The sequence below is a fragment of the Hemitrygon akajei genome, chromosome 9, assembly GCF_048418815.1.
Source record: "Hemitrygon akajei chromosome 9, sHemAka1.3, whole genome shotgun sequence".
Lineage (NCBI taxonomy): Eukaryota > Metazoa > Chordata > Chondrichthyes > Myliobatiformes > Dasyatidae > Hemitrygon > Hemitrygon akajei.
In genome coordinates, this window is record NC_133132.1 from 109,608,453 (window position 1) to 109,627,210 (window position 18,758).

General features: G+C 46.5%; 1 protein-coding gene across 1 annotated transcript in view; it reads right to left on the reverse strand.

Moving 5' to 3' along the window:
• The window catches only part of kbtbd11 (kelch repeat and BTB (POZ) domain containing 11), a 21,022-nt gene continuing 2,264 nt past the window's right edge, over positions 1-18,758 (reverse strand). Inside the window, exon 2 of the mRNA XM_073056769.1 lies at positions 1-9,065. Coding sequence (XP_072912870.1) covers positions 6,727-8,925 — 2,199 coding nt within the window. The 5' untranslated portion in view covers positions 8,926-9,065 and the 3' untranslated portion in view covers positions 1-6,726. The remainder of the gene's footprint in view (positions 9,066-18,758) is intronic.

Below are 18,758 nucleotides of genomic sequence, written 5' to 3' on the forward strand. Positions count from 1 at the left end.
CCCTATAGATGCTGCCTGGCCTGCTGCGTTCCATCAGCATTTTGTGTGTGTTGCTTGAATTTCCAGCATCTGCAGATTTCCTCGTGTTTGACCATTGAGAAACAGATTGTTGAGGCAAAACATTAAAATGCTTTAACTTTCAAAATACAAGGCTTAAAATCCTGTTTAGGTGTTTGTGAATGTGAAAATGGGATTGCAGTTCTCTCCGGTATAAAAATGCCTGATGTGTATGAGGAGTATCTGGCAGAGTGGGTTGGATGGGGTTTGCCAGCTACTTTGGGACTGCCATCTTCTACCAGGTGGGAACTCAGCTCACGGCTGTGCTTCTGACTTCTGTCTGGGATACAAACAGCTGTCAGGAACAAAGTCCTGCCTTAACCTGGGGAGGACCTGTACATGAAATGAAATTGGAAAATAGTAGCAGTGAGATTACTTGAGCTGAGTGTGAGTGTGATGCTCTGCTAAGGGGTTGTCCATTGGTGAGTTCTCAGGTGACTGTACAGGCCGATCCAGGATCCACATATTCTGGTGCAGTGTGGGCAAGAGGAGGCAGTGGCTGTGGTTAGACAATTGACAACAGACACAGAGTAGAATTGGCAGATGTTTTCCATTAAATTGTGATGTGACTGGGGAGAACATGTTGGCTGGAGAGCCCTTATTATTAGCAAAGTGGAAAAATAGAGATGTCAGAACAATCAAAAATGGGTTTGAATAAACTCTTCTCGGGCTTCCAGCCGGGTAACAGATATTGATTTTAACCTACGCTTCGATGACAAACTCTGCCATCTTCAGCAGTGGTAAAGCTGGCATCCCTGATGAAGATAGCAGAGTTTGTTATTGAAACGTTGATTAAAATCGATATCTGTATCCATCATGGAGGGCTATGCAGTACAGTATTTCTAGGCAGTTTCTAGAGCTGGTTACATGATTGGCACAACACTGTGGGCCAAAGGGCCTGTAATGTGCTGTAGATTTCTATGGTCTATGTTAACTGTATGTACTCTACCCTGGGAAAGAGATTCTGTCTACCCCATCTAAACCTCTCATAATTTTATAATTCTCTATCAGGTCTGAACTCTGCCTCTGGAGCACACACTCAAGTTTGGCTGATCTATCTTTATAGCTCATGCCCTCTAATCCAGGCAGCATCCTGGTGAACCTCTTCAGCACGCTCCACATCATTGAACACAATATTCTAATGTTGGTAACATCTGTACGTAACTAAGACTTCCCTTGAATATGTAACATATAAAAGCATTGCTGAAGGATACTGACAACACTGCCACATCTACAAGTTTTCCAGCCAGCATACTGGCCGAAAAGGACAATCACGGATTTGTATTGCCACTTGCTGGTGCCGTACTCTGGGCTTTTGTCAGCAATGAACACAGCATTGTAGAGAGTACACAGCATCAACTGTTTCATTGTGATTGGTAAAACAATAACTACAGGATGAAGATCGGAACGGATTGTCAAGGTATTTTGAATGAAGACCATTAAATGGGGTGGTTGCAGAAAAGATCAAAACATAAAAGCCATAATGTCTGAGCCAGCTGTCTATGACGAGCCTTAAACTGGGAGATGAGTAAATAGTGATTAAAATAAATCTGAGTATCAAAGTTTCTAAGTATTTTTGACCCATGAAAATGTCCAGTACAAATGCCTGTTTACGCTGCAAAATTCTACACTGCAGAACAGTACCTCTTTTTGATTTGGTAGAGGAAGTGGTTCAGCAGACTTGCAAGAGATATTGTAAAATAACAGGAAGGATATAGGATTTTTCCCATGAAACTGTTAGGCTTTTGTTGTGCAACAAGTCTTCTACTGTGGTGAACATGAATTGAAGAATAGCCTTACTTTAGGCAGTAGAGGATTCGGTTGTTTTAGTTCCCTATCCTGGTTCTTTGAATAGCCCCTCCCCCCAATTTGTTCACTCTCCTGTTCTTCAGAAGCCTTGTCAAAATGGCCTAATTCTGCTCCTGTATGTGTGGTTGTCTTATGGTCTAAAATCTACATTCCGTCACCAACCCCGAGCCTTTGCTTGTGACCACCTGATTCCTGGGTGGTAGTGGGAAGGTCTACTTACATTAAATGTACTGCAACAGTTGCACACGATGTTCATCTTAACATTGCCATTTCTTTTGTGATGGGAGGAGGAGGGAAAAAGCGGCTTGTTTTATTGCAACACATACAAAATGCTGGAGAAAATCGGCTGAAGGGTCTCCCCCGAAACGTCAACTGTACTCTTTTTCATAGATACTGCCTGGCCTGTAAATCCTCCAGCATTTTGTGGGTGTTACTTGGATTTCCAGCATCTGCAGATTATCTTGTTTGTTTTTTGTTTTGTTGCTGTTGTTGCTTGTGTAGTTCTACTGAACATGGTGGGCATGCTATGTAGGCACTGGAATGTGGGGTGACATTGCAGGCTGCCCCCACCACATCCTTGGGTCGTGTTGGCTGTCAATGCAAATGACACATTTCTCTGTATGTCTCAGTGTACAAGTGATAAACAAATAAATCTGAACTACTGACATATAACATTTCTAAATCTACAAAGTTGGGGAACAAATGTAATGACAAGATTTACAAACAGCAAGCTAACCAGGTAACCAAACAGTAGCAAATCAATCACCATGTTGCTATTAAAACAAATGAACATCAGTGCACCAATTCGGACCTTTGAGATTCTTGTAACGTTTTCTTCTCTTGCCTTCCAATCAACATTTGTCATTTTTCCCACCACACACAACTTAACTGTAACTTTCTACCTCTTCCTCTCCAGAAACTCTGCTCCTTTCTCAAACCTCAGCCACTGATGTTTGATTCATCATTCACTTCTGTTATGAAGGAACTGTTACAATTGGACACCTCCAGAAAGTTGGGCCCATGCTTCCTTTCCCCCAACTGAAACGTAGAGGTGGGAATGAAATAATGCATCACCCAGCCACATCGCTTATTTCAGGAAACTTCATACCCAGATTGAAACTTCTCAGGAAGCTAAGACATAGGAGCACAATTTGGCCATTCAGCCCATCAAGTCTGCTCCGCCATTTGATCAAGGCTGTTTTATTATCCCTCTCAACCCAGTTCTCCTGCCTTCTCCCCATAACCTTTGACATACTGACTATTCAAAAACCTTTCAATCTCCACTTTAAGTATACCTAATGACTTGCCCTCCACAGCCACCCGTGGTAATGAATTCCACAGATTCTGGCTAAAGAAATTCCTCCTCATTTCTGTTATAAATGGATGACTCCTTCCCACCCTATGTCCTATTAAAATGCTAGTCCGTTTTCTCAGTTCCTTCACCTCTGTTGCATCTCCTCCATCCCCTGAACATCCACACTCACCCCATCTTCCCAGCATCTTAACAGTGATAATTCCATAATTCCTTGTCCCCATGAGGGTCCGAAACTAACACATCAGCCTCCACAACTTCTGCCATCTCCAAAGGGATCCTACCACTACACATACCTTTACCTCCATGCCCCACTCTGCTGAGGAATCACACCCTCCACAATTATCTTGTCCATTTGTCCCTCCCTTCCTTCCTGGAACTTATCCTTGCAAGTGGCCTAAGTGCTACACCTGCCCATTCACCTCCAATCAGGGCTCCAAACTGTCCTTCCAGGTAAGGCAACATTTCATCTGCAAATCTGTTGTGTCCGGTGCTCACAATGCGGCCTCCTCTATATTGGTGAGACCTGTCGTGAATTGGGAGAACTACTTCGTTGAGCATCTCTGCTTCACCCCACTAAAAGTGGAACTTCTCTGTGACCAAACATTTCAATTCTGATTCCCATTCATGACTAGGCGTTGGTCGATGGCTGCCTCTTGTGCCATGAGGGAGCCACCGTTGGGGCAGAGGAGCAACACCTTATATTCCATTTGGGTAGCCTCCAACCAGATGGCATGAATATCGATTTCCTCTTCCAATAAAATAAAACTTCCCTTTCCCTTCCCCTCCCTTCTTCTTCTGGTCCCTACTGTGGCCTTCTACCTCTTCTAACCTATCTATCACTTCTCCCTGGGTCCTATCCTCCTACCCTTTCTCCTATGGTCCACTCTCCTGATTCCTTCTCCAGCCCTTTACCTTTCCCACCCACCTGGCTTCACCTATCATTTTCTAGCTAGCCTCCTCCCTCACCCCCCTCCACCCTTTTATTCTGGTGTCTTCCTCCTTCCTCTTCAGTCCTGAAGAAGGTTCTCGGACCAAAAAAATGAACTGTTTATTCATTCCATAGATGCAGCCTGACCTGCAGAGTTCCTCCAGTATTTTGTACTTGTAACTTCAGATGCAGATTAAGATAAAAATCTACCAGTTATGAGTTTGCAACACCAGAGAGGTAGATTCTACATTGACTCAGTGGGTCAACTAATGGTGAAGTCTTTGAGAAGCTTGTGAAATGGAGAAGAAAGCACAAAACATTAGGATATCTGTTTTCCACCAAACCAAAATACAAATTTGCCTGGCAATAACTGAGAATACAAAATAATCACCATATTAGAAGATTAAGGCAAGAAGTAAACCTTGACATCTTAAGTGAAATCAATAATCAAACTTAGAATACTGTGTCCAGTTTTGGTCTCCCAGCTACAGCAAGGATAGAACATAGAACATTTCAGCACAGTAATGTTCTATCCTTGCTAACACTGAAAGTTCTATGTTCTATTCTTTCTATAGGCCCAAAATGTTGTGCTGACATTTTAACCTGCTCCAAGATCAAAATAACCCTTTCCTCACACTTAACCCATCATCATTTATCATCCATGTGGCTATCAAAGAGTCTCTTAATTGTCTCTAATGCATCTGCCTCTACCACCAATCTGTATCAAAAACTTTTTCTGACATCCCCGCTATTCATTCCTCCAAACTACTTAAAATTATGCTTCCTGGTATTCGCCATGCTGGTAAGCTGGGAGTGGAGGTAGTGGTGGTGTGCAGAAAAGATTCATAAGGATGTTACTGGGACTGGAAGGCTTGGCTGATAAGGAGAGACTGGAAAGGCTGAGACTGTTTTCTGGAGTGTAGGAGGCTGAGGGGACTTATAAAACCATGAGGGGCATACATAAGACGGATGATCACATTCTTGTTCCCCAGATAAGGTAGTCTAAAATGAGAGAGTAAGTTTCTGGTGAGAAGGGAAATTTTTAAAGGGGACTTCAGGGTCAAATTTTTCCCTCATGGAGGTTGCTGGGTATATGGAACAAAGTGACAGAGGAAGTGGTAGAGATGGGCACAATTACAATGTTTAAACAGGCATGTCTTAGAGTGATATGGGATCAATGAAGGCAAATGGGTCCAGCTCAAGTTAACAACTTGGTCAGAATAGACTGGTTGATGAGCCTGTTCGTATGCTGTATGACCCTGGAACACTTTAGTCAACACATTAACTTTGGCTATGAATTAATCAGTAAAATATTCCTGCATCATACAGCCTTAACAACAAATTTGTTCTTTGGCTAATAGCCTCATGTGCTAAAGTCCAAATTTCAACATCATCCCTGTCATTTTATCATGAGATTACAAGTAATAAAGCAATAACAGAGGCATTGATAGAGTAGGAGGAATTTGTATATCCTTCCTGTGATCTTGTGGGTTTACTTCCTGTGCTTTGCTTTCCTCCCATGTTCCAAAGACATATGGGTTAAGGCCAGTAAATTGTGGGCTTGCAACACTAGTGCCGAAAGTGTGGTGACCCACTTGCGGGCTGCCCCCACATCCTCAGACTGCTTTGGCCTTTGACACAAATGACACACTTCACTGAATGTTTTGAAGGCTTGGGATGTGCGAGACAAATAAAAACTAATCTTTAATCAGACTGACATTTATATCAAGAGAACAACTCTGTTCCCTTCCTTGGAAAGGTCCCCCAATGGTCTGCACAAGTTGTGGCAGCTGCTTGAGAGAATTTGAGGAATTGTGGAGTGCGGCCTCCTGAAGACAAGATGTGACATTACCTTTGAGGCTCTCATGACTGTGTTGGGTTTGGGATCAAGGAATTGAGCTTTATCCATCTATAATAGAGTCATAGAGCAATACAGCACAGACATAGCCCTCTGACCCCACCAGTCCATGCTAACCATATTTTACACATTAACTATATTCATGCCACATGCACCATTGAATCTGCAACCCTAGAGAGAAACTAAAGCCATACACATCCTTCTTCAGTAACCAAGTTGCCCACAATGAATTAATTTGCTTTGTTTGCCACAAAAGCCTCACTTGTCAGTTTTAAATCTCTACCACTTAGTTTTATTTCCAGGAAAATCCCAAATGGGGAAGGAGTGCCTTGGATGTCAGTGCTGTACAAAATCCTTCTGCCCTTCAGTTAATTGACTGAGAACCCACTCAAGTGAGGGCTGTAGATATGGTATGGTCTGCGTGGCAGAGAAATGGCATGGATCAGATGGAGTTAATCAGTAACTCCTCTGACAGACCATCTCCCTCATTGGCCCACTTTCTCCCACAGGACAGTGCATGGGAAGAAAAGGTCTACTAGGTCTCAGAGCATGGGGACAGGAGGTGGGGCAACAACTGAAAGGGGGCTAAATGGGGAAAGGGGAAGGAGGGACCAAGAGACAGGAAGAGAGGTGGGAGAGAGGAAGACCGGGTGAAAATGTGTAGAGAAGAGAAAGAAAAGGGGTAGGAGGGATTGTGGAAGGTGAGAGGGTGAGCGGTGAGGAGTGAGGAAGTGGAGAGTGTAAGGGAGTCCCGCAATCTCATGGCCGTTCCTGCGGCCTCTCGGGTACGGTCAGAAAGACGGGGGCGAGTGGCCCCTGTGCCTGGGGGCAGCCGGGGAGGGCCCGATAGCCCTGCTCACCCCCGTCCTGAGCCGCGGCCCCGTCGCCTGGGTCCCCCGGCATCGGCAGCCGGAGCCCGGACACCCGACCCACGCAGTAGAGGCTGGGTCCGCGCAGTGCGCAGCGGAAGGGCTGGGTGAGGGTGGGCAACGCGGATCCCGGACCCAGCGCCAACCCCAGACGGTCCCAGAGGCGCGCCGCCGTGTTGTAGCGCAGGAAGCCGAGGGCGCGCAGCTCGCGGTCCAACTCCAGACGGTAGAGCCAGGGGGGCCGGTAGAGGAGACCCGCCACCCGGCCCCCAGTCCCGATCCCGGGACTGCCCGGGCACTCCTCCCACTCATCCCGCCGCGGCTCGTACGTTAGCAGGCGGCCAGACAGCGAGCCCCCAGTCAGGTAGAGGCGGCCACCGCACGCCACCGCCTCGGGTCCCACGGCGAAGGCGCCGCGTGGGAGCGGGGTAACGGCACGCCAACGGTCTGCGCGCGGGTCGTAGCGCTCGACCCCGAGCACGCACTCGCCGCCTACTGCGTATAGCAGCCCGTCGAGGGCGACCAGTGCCAATTGGGAGCGCGCCTGGCCCATGGCCCGCACCTCGGCCCAGTCACCAGTGGCCGGGTTGAAGGTGAAAACTCGAGGAGAGGGGCGCGCTCCTGACCCACGGCCCCGCGTCCCGCCCGCCAGGAAAAGGTAGTTATGGAGCGCGCACACGGCGGACCCGCGCACTCCAAATGCCGCATCCGCGGGCACGCGGCTCAACCGTCGCCACTCACATGCGTCTTCCTCCAGGGTGTAGAGCCAACGTGCCTCCGCGTCCCCGCCCTCGACCGGCTCGGGAGGGCGCTCCGGGCTGCAAGGGCTTTGCGGGCGGCTGCTCTCCCGGCTGGCCGGCCGACTCCCCGTTCCCGAACGTTCGTACACGTCGCTGAGCTCGGCTGCGACCAGGCGGCACGCTCCAGTGCCACTGGACTCCCTGCGCTTTACGATCAGCTCGCGCTCAGCGGCGCTCAGGCGGCCGTAGACGGCGGGGTCGCGCAGTACCTCCAGGTAGTGGTCACTCATGTAGCCGAGAGCGAGCTCGCCCAATTCGGGGACGCGCTGCCGCTTGGCTAGCGCCAGCAGCTGGCCACACGTGCGCACGCCCAGCTGCTCCCGCAGCGCTCGCACTGCGGCCCGCGCCGCCCCCGGCATCTGCAGAGTGTGCGCGGCGGCTAACAGCGCAGCAGCTCCCTCAGGATCCACGTCCTCCCCGCCGTCCACCGTGGGTGCGCGCAGCTGCGCACCGTAGGCATGGTCTAGAAGCGCGCGCATGGCCGGCAGGCCCACCCCACGAACACGCACCACCTGCCGCGAGCGCCGCGCACGGAAGTACTCGCTGCGCGCGCACAGCACCGCTTTATGCGCCCGAATCCGGCAGCCCGCCACTTCAATTACCAGATCGGGCTCGGGGTGCGCGCTCCCGCCCCTGCCTGTCGTGTCTCCTGGCCCTCCGCTCGGCTCCAGGCTCCAGTGAGGTGCCTCCCCCTCCCCCTGCAGCCCGCCGTTGTTAATCTGTCGCTGGCTGTCCACCACCTGCTCTCCCCCATCCTCCGCCTCCACCATCGCCTCCTGCTCGCTCCCGTCCGCTGCGAAGCAGAGCGAAGAGCTGAAGCCGCAAGTGGCAGGAACGGGCTCCCGTTCATCGTGCTGCTGGATGTGGATGTGCTGCAACCCCTCGCCCACCACCTCATCCGTGCTCACATCTGTTCGCTCGGTCCCATCTGCCGTCGGGTGCGTGCCCACCTTGGTGTATGCCTGCCCTGTGCTTTGCCAACTGCTTCCCCGCAACTGTCCTGTGTGGAGCTGTTGCTGGTCACCAAGTTCCGGGCATCTGCTCTCGCCACCCCGCTGTCCCAACATTTCATCTCTGCCGACGCCGTCCATGACTGGAGCCTGAGCGTCTTGGAGCTTACATCCCCGCAGCCCATCGCGGTCAGGTCCTTGGCACGGGTTCCCTGCCGCTCCCGGCACCCGGGTCTCCAAGTTCTCCTTCCCCTGCAACGAGACAGCTGAGAAGTCCCGGCTGGAACGATCCATCAGCTGTTGGTGAATGTCTGCCGCTCCTGGTTGAAGGCAAGTCATCAGGCAGCAAGCGTTCTGTTAGGCTAGGGACTCTTCACCTCTCTCCCTGCATCCGTCCCGGGGTGGATGGTGTACCAACGCAGGCTCCGTGTGAAGGTTTCCAGCTCTCCCTGCCGTGTCGTGTCCCGCAAGCATGCCCCCTGTATTTGCAGAAAAAAACAAGAGCAATTAGTTTCTCAACATTGTAAGAAAGCTCAAAGTATCTTCTTTCACAGTAAAAGGTAAACGCTCTATTGATTTTAGAAACACACGTGGGTCCAGGCCACCGCCTCACTTGTCAAGAAGGCACAGCAGTGTCTCCACTTTCTGAGGCGTGCAAGGCACCCCGACCCCATCCTCACAACTTTCTGCAGGAGCACCAACGAGTGTGTCCTGCCTAGCTGCATAAAACTGTAAGGCATCGAACCGCAAGGCACTGCAGAGGATAGTAATAAACTCCGAGAAGATCTCCCTCTCCCCCATTTGTGCATTCACCAGGAGCACTGCAAATGAAGGGCCCAAAGCATTGTTGAGGATCCCTACCACCCATCCCACATTCTGTTGGACCCAGTATCGTCAGGAAGGAGGTACAGAAGCATCAGGGCTAGCACTGCCAGTCTGGGTAAAAACTTCCCTCAGGCTGAGGCAAATGAAAACCCTGCCACCACCGAAGCCTGGCCAGTAGGACAACAAGATGTTTACTGTTTACCTGTGCTGTGTTTTGAATTATGTTTTATTAACTTATTTATGGTAGTATTTTGATTTATCTGCAGTGTGTGCTATATGCTTTGTTGGTGCACTGTGGTCCAGAGGAATGTTGTTTCATTTGGTTATTTTTAAGTACCCTCAGATGGCAATAAACCTGAACTTGCACTTGCACCTGAACTTCAAAAATAAGGTTAATTGGTCAAATGGGACAGAGGGACCTGTTACCATGCTGTGTCTATAAACAAGAATAAATTCATCTAAGTGGGGTTGAAAGGGATAATAAATCAGCCATGATGGAATGGCAGAGCAGAGTCAATGGGCTGAATGGCCTAATTCTGCTTCTATGTCTTATGGTCTTATCAGGAAGCCATCCTCACTAGAAAATGTGGCTAGTAGAACCATTCTGGGGACAGGTTTCTCAGTTTACAACTTGATTTGTTGGCATATGCAACCAGGTAGGAGGGGACAATTTTGGCAATTTGATTTTGCAGTCTGGAGAGTTGTGACGGGCAGTAACAGCATTTGCCCAAAAGTTACCACACCCCCCCGCCCCCACATCTGCACACTATATAAAACATACTATTTCTGTCTTGCACCTTGAATAAAATTGTACTGCCACACTTGAACGTGCAAAACAAAAACTTCCTAACAGTGGGGGAGTTACGAATCTTGGCCAAACTACTGAAGAACAGTCGCACAGGAATGGATCTAGGCACTATCTTCATACCTCCTTCATAAACTGGGGGAAAAGCTACAGAAAGTGATAGATACAACTCAGTCCAACACCGGCAAAGCCTTGCCCACCACTGTAAAGTATCTACAAGGAGCGCTGCCACAAGAAAGTAACATCCATCATCAAAGATTCCACCGTCTGACTCTAGACCATGCTCTCTTCTAAAGGCTGCCATCAGAAAGGACGTACAGGAGCCTTAGGTCTCACACCACTAAGTTTCCCTGCCACTGAAGTGTCGGTAGTGTTTTACTGTTTACTTTTTAACTTGTCACATAAATACATGTTCCTTGTGGTAATGCTACCTTATGTGTTGTGCACCTTAGTCAGGAGGGACGTTTCTTTTGGTGGTATACGTGTGTACAGTTGAACAAGAACATGGACTTGGGGTTCAAGAACAATAATTACCCTACAACCATCAGGCTCCTGAACCACCATGGGTAACTTCACTTATCTTAACTCTGAACAGATTCCACAACCTATGGACTCACTTTCAAGGACTCTACAACTGATGTTCTCAGTATTATTTATTTACATCTTTAAAAATTATTTGCTTGGTTTGTCGTCTTTTGCACATTGATTGTCAGCCTTTGTGTGTAGTTTGTCATTGATTCTATTGTATTGCTCTGTTCAACTGTAAATGCCTGTAAGAAAATGAATGTCAAGGTAGTACATAGTGACATATACAACATGCACTTTAATAATAAATTTACTTTGGCCTTTACGTTAACAATGGACCCAGCAACAATTCCTTCTGGCAGATCACTCTCTACATAGAGACTCGTTCAAACTGCAACCCTCCCTCACCTGTAACCTTTCTCCACAACCACTCCCCCTTCACCCGCTGTAATCTACACCAGTCTTCTCTATGGAAGATACCAGCACCCCATGCCAGAAATTTGAATGTCAGGGGATGGAGGTGAGTAAAGTAGATATTACTAAGGAGAAGGTATTTGGGAAGTTGAAAGGTCTAAAGGTGAATGTCAACTAGACCAGACAGATTATACCACAGGATTTTGAAAGAGGTAACTGAAGAAATTATGGCAGCCTTAATAGTGATCTTTCAAGAATCACTAGTTTCTGCAAATCAGCCAGAGGACTTGAAAACGGCAAATATCATGACACTATTTAAGAAGGGAGGGAGGCAGATGAAAGGAAGTTATAGGCGGTTAGCCTGGCTTCAGTGGTTGAAAGATGTTGGACTGCTTCTTTTCACGTTATATGTCAATGAACTGGATGATGGAATTGATGGCTTTGTGGCCAAGTTTGCTGATGATACAAACGTAGGTGGAGGGGCAGGTAGTGTTGAGGAAGCAGGGAGTCGGCAGAAGGTCTTGGACAAATTAGGACAATTGGCAAATGGCAGTGTAGAGCATAAGACAAAGGAGCAGAATCAGGCTATTCAGCCCATCGAGTCTGCTCTGCCATCTCACCATATCCTTTTGATGACCTGACCAACCAGGAAACTATCAACTTCCACTTTAAATAGACCAATGGATTGGCCTCCACCTCAGTCTGTGGCGGAGCATTCCACAGATTCACTACTCTCAGGCTAAAAGAATTCCTCCTTTCCTCTGTTCTGAAAGGTCACCCCTCAATTTTAAGATTGTGCCCTCGAGTTCTGGATACCCCCACCATAGGAAACACCCTCTCCACACCCAGCTTAGTTCTTTCAACATTTGGTAGGTTTCAATGAGATCCCCCCCGCATTCTTCTAAATTCCAGTCAGTACAGGGCCAAAGCTGCCAAATGTTCCTCATATGTTAACCCCTTCATTCCTGGAATCATCCTTCTGAACCTCCTCTGGACTCTCTCCAATGACAACCTGTCTTTTCTGAGATATAGTCATGCACTTTAGCAGAAGGAAGAGTATTTCCTAAATGGGGAGTGAATTTGGAAATCAGAGATGCAAAGGGATTTAGAGTCCTTGTGCAGGATTCCCTAAAGATCCCTTGCAGGTTTAAAATTATTTATTTTATTTAGCAATATAGCATGGAATAGGCTCTTCTAACTCTTTGAGCTTTGTCACTTCAGCATCCCGATTTAACCCTCACCAAATCACGAGACAATTTACAGTGACCAATTAACCTATCCTGTATGTCTTTGGACTGTTGGAGAAAACTGGAGCACCTGGAGAAAACCATGCATTCCATGGGAAGGACAATATAGACTCCTTACAGACGACATCAGAATTGAACTTCAATGTCCAAACTGTAATAGCAGCCTGTTAACCACTACACTACTGTGGTGCCCTAGTTAGTCAGTGGTAAGGAAGGAAAATGCAATGTTAGCATTAATTTCGAGAGGACTAGAATATAAAAGCAATGATGTAATGATGAGTCTTTACAAGGTATTGGTCAGACTGTACTTGGAATTGTGTGTGTAGTTTTGGATCCAATATCTAAGAAAGGATGTGTCGGCATTGGAGAGGGTCCAGAGGCGTTTACGAGAATGATTCTGGGAAGAAAGTGTTAATGTATAAAGAGCTCTAGGACTGTACTGTCTGGAGTTAAGAAGAAAGAGTGGAGTGGTGGTGGGGGGCGGGGGAATCTCAGTGAAACCTGATGAATATGAAAGACCTAGACAGAGTGGATATGGGAGAGGATGTTTCCAATTGCGGGAAGATGTGGGATTAAAGGGCACAACCTTTGAACAGAAGGAAGTCCCTTTAGAATATAAATGGAAAAGTTTCTTTAGCCAGAAAGTGGTAAATTTGTGGAATTCATTGCCACAAATAGCTGAGGAGGCCAAGTCGTTGGGTACATTTAAAGTGGAGATTGAGAGGTTGTTAATTAGTAAAGACATCAGAGGTTATGGGAGAAGACTGGATAATGGGATTGAGAAGTAGAATAAATCCACAAAAATGAAATGAGGGAGCAGAGTGAAGGTTTCCAATGCTCTACTTCTGCTCCTGTATCTTCTGGTCTTACCTCCTCTAAACTTTCCTCCTCTCACCTTAAACAGAAATCCTCTGATTCTGGCCATTGCCACCCTGGGAAAAAAGGGACTGGCTGTCAATTGGAAATGTGCCTCTTATCATCTTATTCATCTCTATGAAGTCACCTCTCATTCTCCTTCGCTCCAAAGGGGAAAACCCCCTGAAGAGTTGTCTAGTGTTGAACGTTAGCTCAGAGGCCAAGTCCTGCAGGCAACACACAATCAGTTGGAGGAACTCAGTGGGCTGAGCAGCATCTGCGGCAGAGAAAAGGAATTGATACCCTTCATCAGGACTGAGTGTGGAGAGGGAAGATGATTGTCACAGAGAGAGGGATGGGTGAGGCTGGAAGGTGGACTGAAGACGGAGTGGTACATTTATTTTGTGAGTAAAATGAGGAAGGTGAGGCACGAGTAGTGCACTGTGTACACAGAATACTGTGTACAAAGGGGTAGTGCATTGTGTGCACAAAATAGTGAAGACAAAGGGGTAGAGTGTCGTGCATAGAATAGTGAGTAAAAGGGGGTATTGTGTCATGTGCACAGAATAGTGAGAACAAAGGGGTAGTGTGATATATCCATAAACCCCTCAGCCTCTCAGTCTACCAATCAGCTTGGGCTGCAGTCTCACCATTCACCCTGACCCCCTCTCTAGACTGGCCATTTGCCTTCTCAATCCTGATGCAGGGTTTTGATGAGAAACATTGACAATTTAGAGGGGCCACTGCACAGGATTGAAATAAATTTGGCAAGGACACAACAATTGTTGGCAGAATTTCAGATGGTGATGAGGAGACATGCAGATGCAAGAGAAGTCAGCGGGTCAAGTGCTGTCACAGCAACAACCTTGCTCTGAACATGAGTAAGACCAAGGAATTGATTTCAGGAAATCAAATTGACTTCAGGAACAAGAAGATGAGGGAAAACATACCAGTCTTCCTCAAGAGGTCAGAATTGGAAAAGGTGAGCAGTTTCAAGTTCCTGGGTGTCAACATCTCCAAAGGTCTATCCTGGGCCAACATCTTGATACAATTATTGTCTATTTCTTAAAGATAGCGGAGTCGAGGGATATGGGGAGAAGGCAGGAATGGGGTACTGATTGTGGATGATCAGCCATGATCACAGTGAATGGCAGTGCTGGCTTGAAGGGCCAAATGGCCTACTCCTGCACCTATTGTCTATTTCTTAATTACACAGCAGTGGCTACATTTCATTCAGTGGTTGATAAGTCTCACCAAAGACACATAAATGTTTTGCAGATTTACCATGGAGAGCATTGTCACTGGTTGTATCACTATCTGGTATGGAGGGGCCACTGCACAAGATCAGAAAAAGCTGCAGAAAGTTATAATCTCAGTCAGTTCCATCATGAGCACTTTTTCCCTCTCTTCTGCACTACTTACTTGATTCAGTTTTTTTTTATATACACTTCTTATTGTAATTAATAGTTTTTATTGTGTATTGCAATGTACTGCTGCCGCAAAACAACAGATTTTTTGACATATCCCACTAATAGGAAAGCTGATTCTGATTCTGAAAATGCTGCAGAAGGTTGTAAACTCAGCCAGCGCTATTATGGGCATTAGCCTCTCCAGCATCGAGAACATCATCAGAAGGTGATGCCTGAAGATGATCTTGTGCGTATCTCTGCTGGAAAGAAGGCTTCGAGGTGTCAAGGAGAGGAAGGTGCCCGAGGAGAAAATTGTCAAAGATCACGGTCACCATGACAGATGGCTCAATTCTGTCCACCCACTAAATCTTGTGCCCCATTGAAACCCAGCAGAGTGTCACACACACTGATTTAGTTCCATGGTGACCAGCAGAGTGTCACACACACTGATTCAGCTCCATGGTGACCAGCAGAGTGTCACACACACTGATTCAGTTCCATGGAGACTACATCCGCCCTCATAGTGGAAACAACCACCCCAACTACCCTACGAATGAGGACATCAGAAGCTTAACTGGCAATCTCAATCCCTTAGTCCCTGCTTCTGGGGAATTAGTTAAAGTGGATAAATTCCAGATAATCTCAGTAACCACTGAAACCACTACCCGTGTGCTGAGAACAGACTCTGTGGGCACTGAGCAGGTTGTTTCTCACTATAAAACTATTAATCAGACACTGTTAATATAACCATTGGCAGTTTGAGAAACACAATTCCTTTGTGCATATGGTGTGAATCACAACATTACACTGCATATTAATCAGTGACATGCATTGGACACTGGGCACACAAAAGATTGAGATCCACCTCAACAGAAGAAATAGAAACTGTAAACCTTTAACATTTTATCCCCTGAAAAGGCTTAAAACTAGACATTTAAGGATAATATATTTAAAGTAAGGGTGGTGGGAGAGCAAGGAGATACAGGAGATTGCAAACTCTGGAATTCTGGAGCAACACGCAAAATGCTGGAGAAACTCAGTGGGTCAGGCAGTATCTATGGAGGGAAATGGACAGCCAATCTTTCAGGTTGAGAACTTGAACTAAAAGGTACAGGGGAGGTAGTATAAGGAGATGAGGGGACGGGGTAAGGCAAGAGCTAACAGGTGATAGGTGGATCCAAGTGTGAGGCGTGTTAGGCAGATGATCCGCATGGAAGATTAGTTAAGAAAGTTCAGTTGCTCGGCATTCAAGATGAGGTAGTAAATGGGATTAGACATTGGCTTTGTGGGAGGAGCCAGAGAGTGGAAGTAGATGGTTGTCTCTCTGACTGGAGGCCTGTGACTAGTGGTGTGCCGCAGGGTTCAGTGCTGGGTCCATTGTTGTTTGTCATCTATATCAATGATTTGGATGATAATGTTGTAAACCTGATCAGCAAATTTGCAGGTGACACCAAGACTGGAGCATTGTGGACAGCAAGGAAGGCTATCAAAGCTTGTAGCATGATCTGGACCCGAGGGTAAAAAGAGCTGAAAAATGGCAGATGGAATTCAATGCATACAAGTGTGAGGTCTCATACTTTGGGAGGGCAACTTTACACAGTGAGTGGTAGAGCACTGAGGCATGCAGGAGAACAGAAGGATCTGGAGATATAGGTCTATAATTTCTTGAGAGTGGTATCACAGGTAAATAGGGTTGTAAAGAAAGCTTTTGGCACATTGGTCTTCATAAATCAAAGAACTGAGTACATGAGTTGGGATGTTATGCTGAAGTTGTATAAGACATTGGTGAGGCCTAATTTGGAGCATTGTTTGCAGTTCTGGTCACCTGCCTACAGAAAGATGTCAAAAAAATTGAAAGAGTGCAGAGAAAACTTACAAGAATGTTGCCAGGACTTAAGGACCTGAGTTATAGGAAAAGGTTGAATCATAAACAAATAGATACACAATATATATCAAGAACATAAGACAAAGAGTCCATGAAAGTGACTCTATAGGTTGTGGGAACAGTTCGGTAATTGGGCGAGTTAAATTGTGTAAAGTTATCCCCTCTGGTTCAAGAACCTGGTGATGAGAGTTCTGAGGCTTCTTTAACTCCTTCCTGATGAAAGCAGTGAGAAGAGTGTATGGCTTGGATGGTGAGGGTCCTTGATAATGGATGCTGCTTTCCTCTGTATAGACGTACTTAATAGTAAGGAGGACTTTACCCGTGATGGACTGAGCTGCATCCACTACTTTTATAGAATTTTCTGTTCAAGGACATTTGTGTTTCCATACTAGGCTGTGATTTAACCAGTCAATATACTCTCCACCACTCATCTATCTGACAAAGTCTGTCAAAGTTTTAGATGTCATGCTGAATCTTCACAAACTTCTAAACAAATAGAGGTGCTGCCACGTTATCCTCACAATGGCAATTACATGCTGGACTCAGGACAGATCCTCTAGTAGCTGATTCTCTCCAACTCGGATCCCCTGATGATGACTGGCTCATGGGCCTGCGATTTCCTCCTCCTTGTTCTTGCTGCAATTGAGTGTGAGGTTGTTGTTATGGATTCACTCAGCCAAGTTCTTAAATCTCCCTCCTGTATGCTGATTCATCATCAGCTTTGATTTGGCCAGTGTCAGTGGTGTCATCAGTAAACTTAAATATGGCATTGGAGCTGTGCTTAGCCTCACAGTCATATGTATAAAATGAGTAGAGCAGAGGGCTGAGCACACAGTCTTGTGGTGCACCTGTGCTGATAGTGATTGTGGAGATGTTTTTCCCAACCTGAACTGACTGAGATCTACAGTGAGGAAATTGAGGATCCAATTGCAAAAGAAAACATTGAGGCCACATTTTTGAAGATTATTGATTGGTTTTGAGGGGATGATGGTATTGAATGTTGAACTGTAGTCAATGAAGAGCATCCTGATATATATATCTTCACCAGCCAGATGTTTCAGGGATGAGTGACGAGCCAATGAAACGGCATTTGCTGCGGATTTGTTAGGTAATTTGGAGCGGATCCAAGTTACTTCTCAAGCAGGAGTTGATAGGTTTCATCACCACCCTCTCAGAGCACTTCATAATAGTGTACATTAGTGCTACTGGATGATAGTAATTGAAGGAAGGTTACCATGTTCTTCTTAGGCACTGGTATAATTGAAGCTTGCTTGAAGCAGGTGGGTATCTCAATCTGCCAAAGTAAGAGGTTAAAAATACCATTGAACACTCCAGCTAGTTGATCAGCAAAGTTTGGGCAAGTACTCCATCTGAGCTGGATGCTTTCCATGTGTTCACCTTCCTGAACGATACTCTCAAGTGGACCCTAGAGACTGAAATCACAGGGTTATCAAGAGCTCTGGGAGGTCATGAAGGTTCCTCCATGTATTGATGGTCAAAGCGAGCACAGAAGTTATTGAGCTGACCTGGGAATGAAGCCTTGTTGTCACCTATGTTGCTTGGTTTCACTTTGTGAGAGGTAAGAGTGTTCAAGTCCTGCTTCAGCTGTCAAGCATCATTCAGTTATTCATGTTTGGCCTGGAATTGCACTTCACCCATGAGATGGCTTTCTGGACATTGTATGAGGATTTCTTGTCTCTTAATTGGTTGTCAGACTTGAATGCCACTGATCTGGCCTTCAGCAGATTGTGGATATCATCGTTCATCCAGGGCATCTGACTGGGGCAGACTCAGAATGATTTTGTTTTGACTGTTTTTACAAAGTCTCTGACAATTGTAGTGTATTTGTTTAGATCCTCTGAAGAGTCCTTGAAGATGGCTCAGTCTACCAACTCAAAGCAAATCCATAGCAGCTCCTCTGCCTCCCACAACCACTTCTTTCCTGTCATGATTGGGGCCTTTCTCTCTAGTGCCTGCCTGTGCACAGGTAGGAGGAGGACTGCCAAGTGACCAGATAGCCTGAACTATGGCCTATGGCTGGAATGGTAGGCATTCGTAATTAGAGTTTAGCAGTGGTCGAGTGTGTTGGGCCCCCGGTGCTGTAGGTTATATGTTGCTGATAATTTAGCATATTGAAGTCCCCTACAACCATACGAAAGATCAGGTTTGCTTTGAGTGCCTGTTTAACAACCGCCTTTGATAGTAGG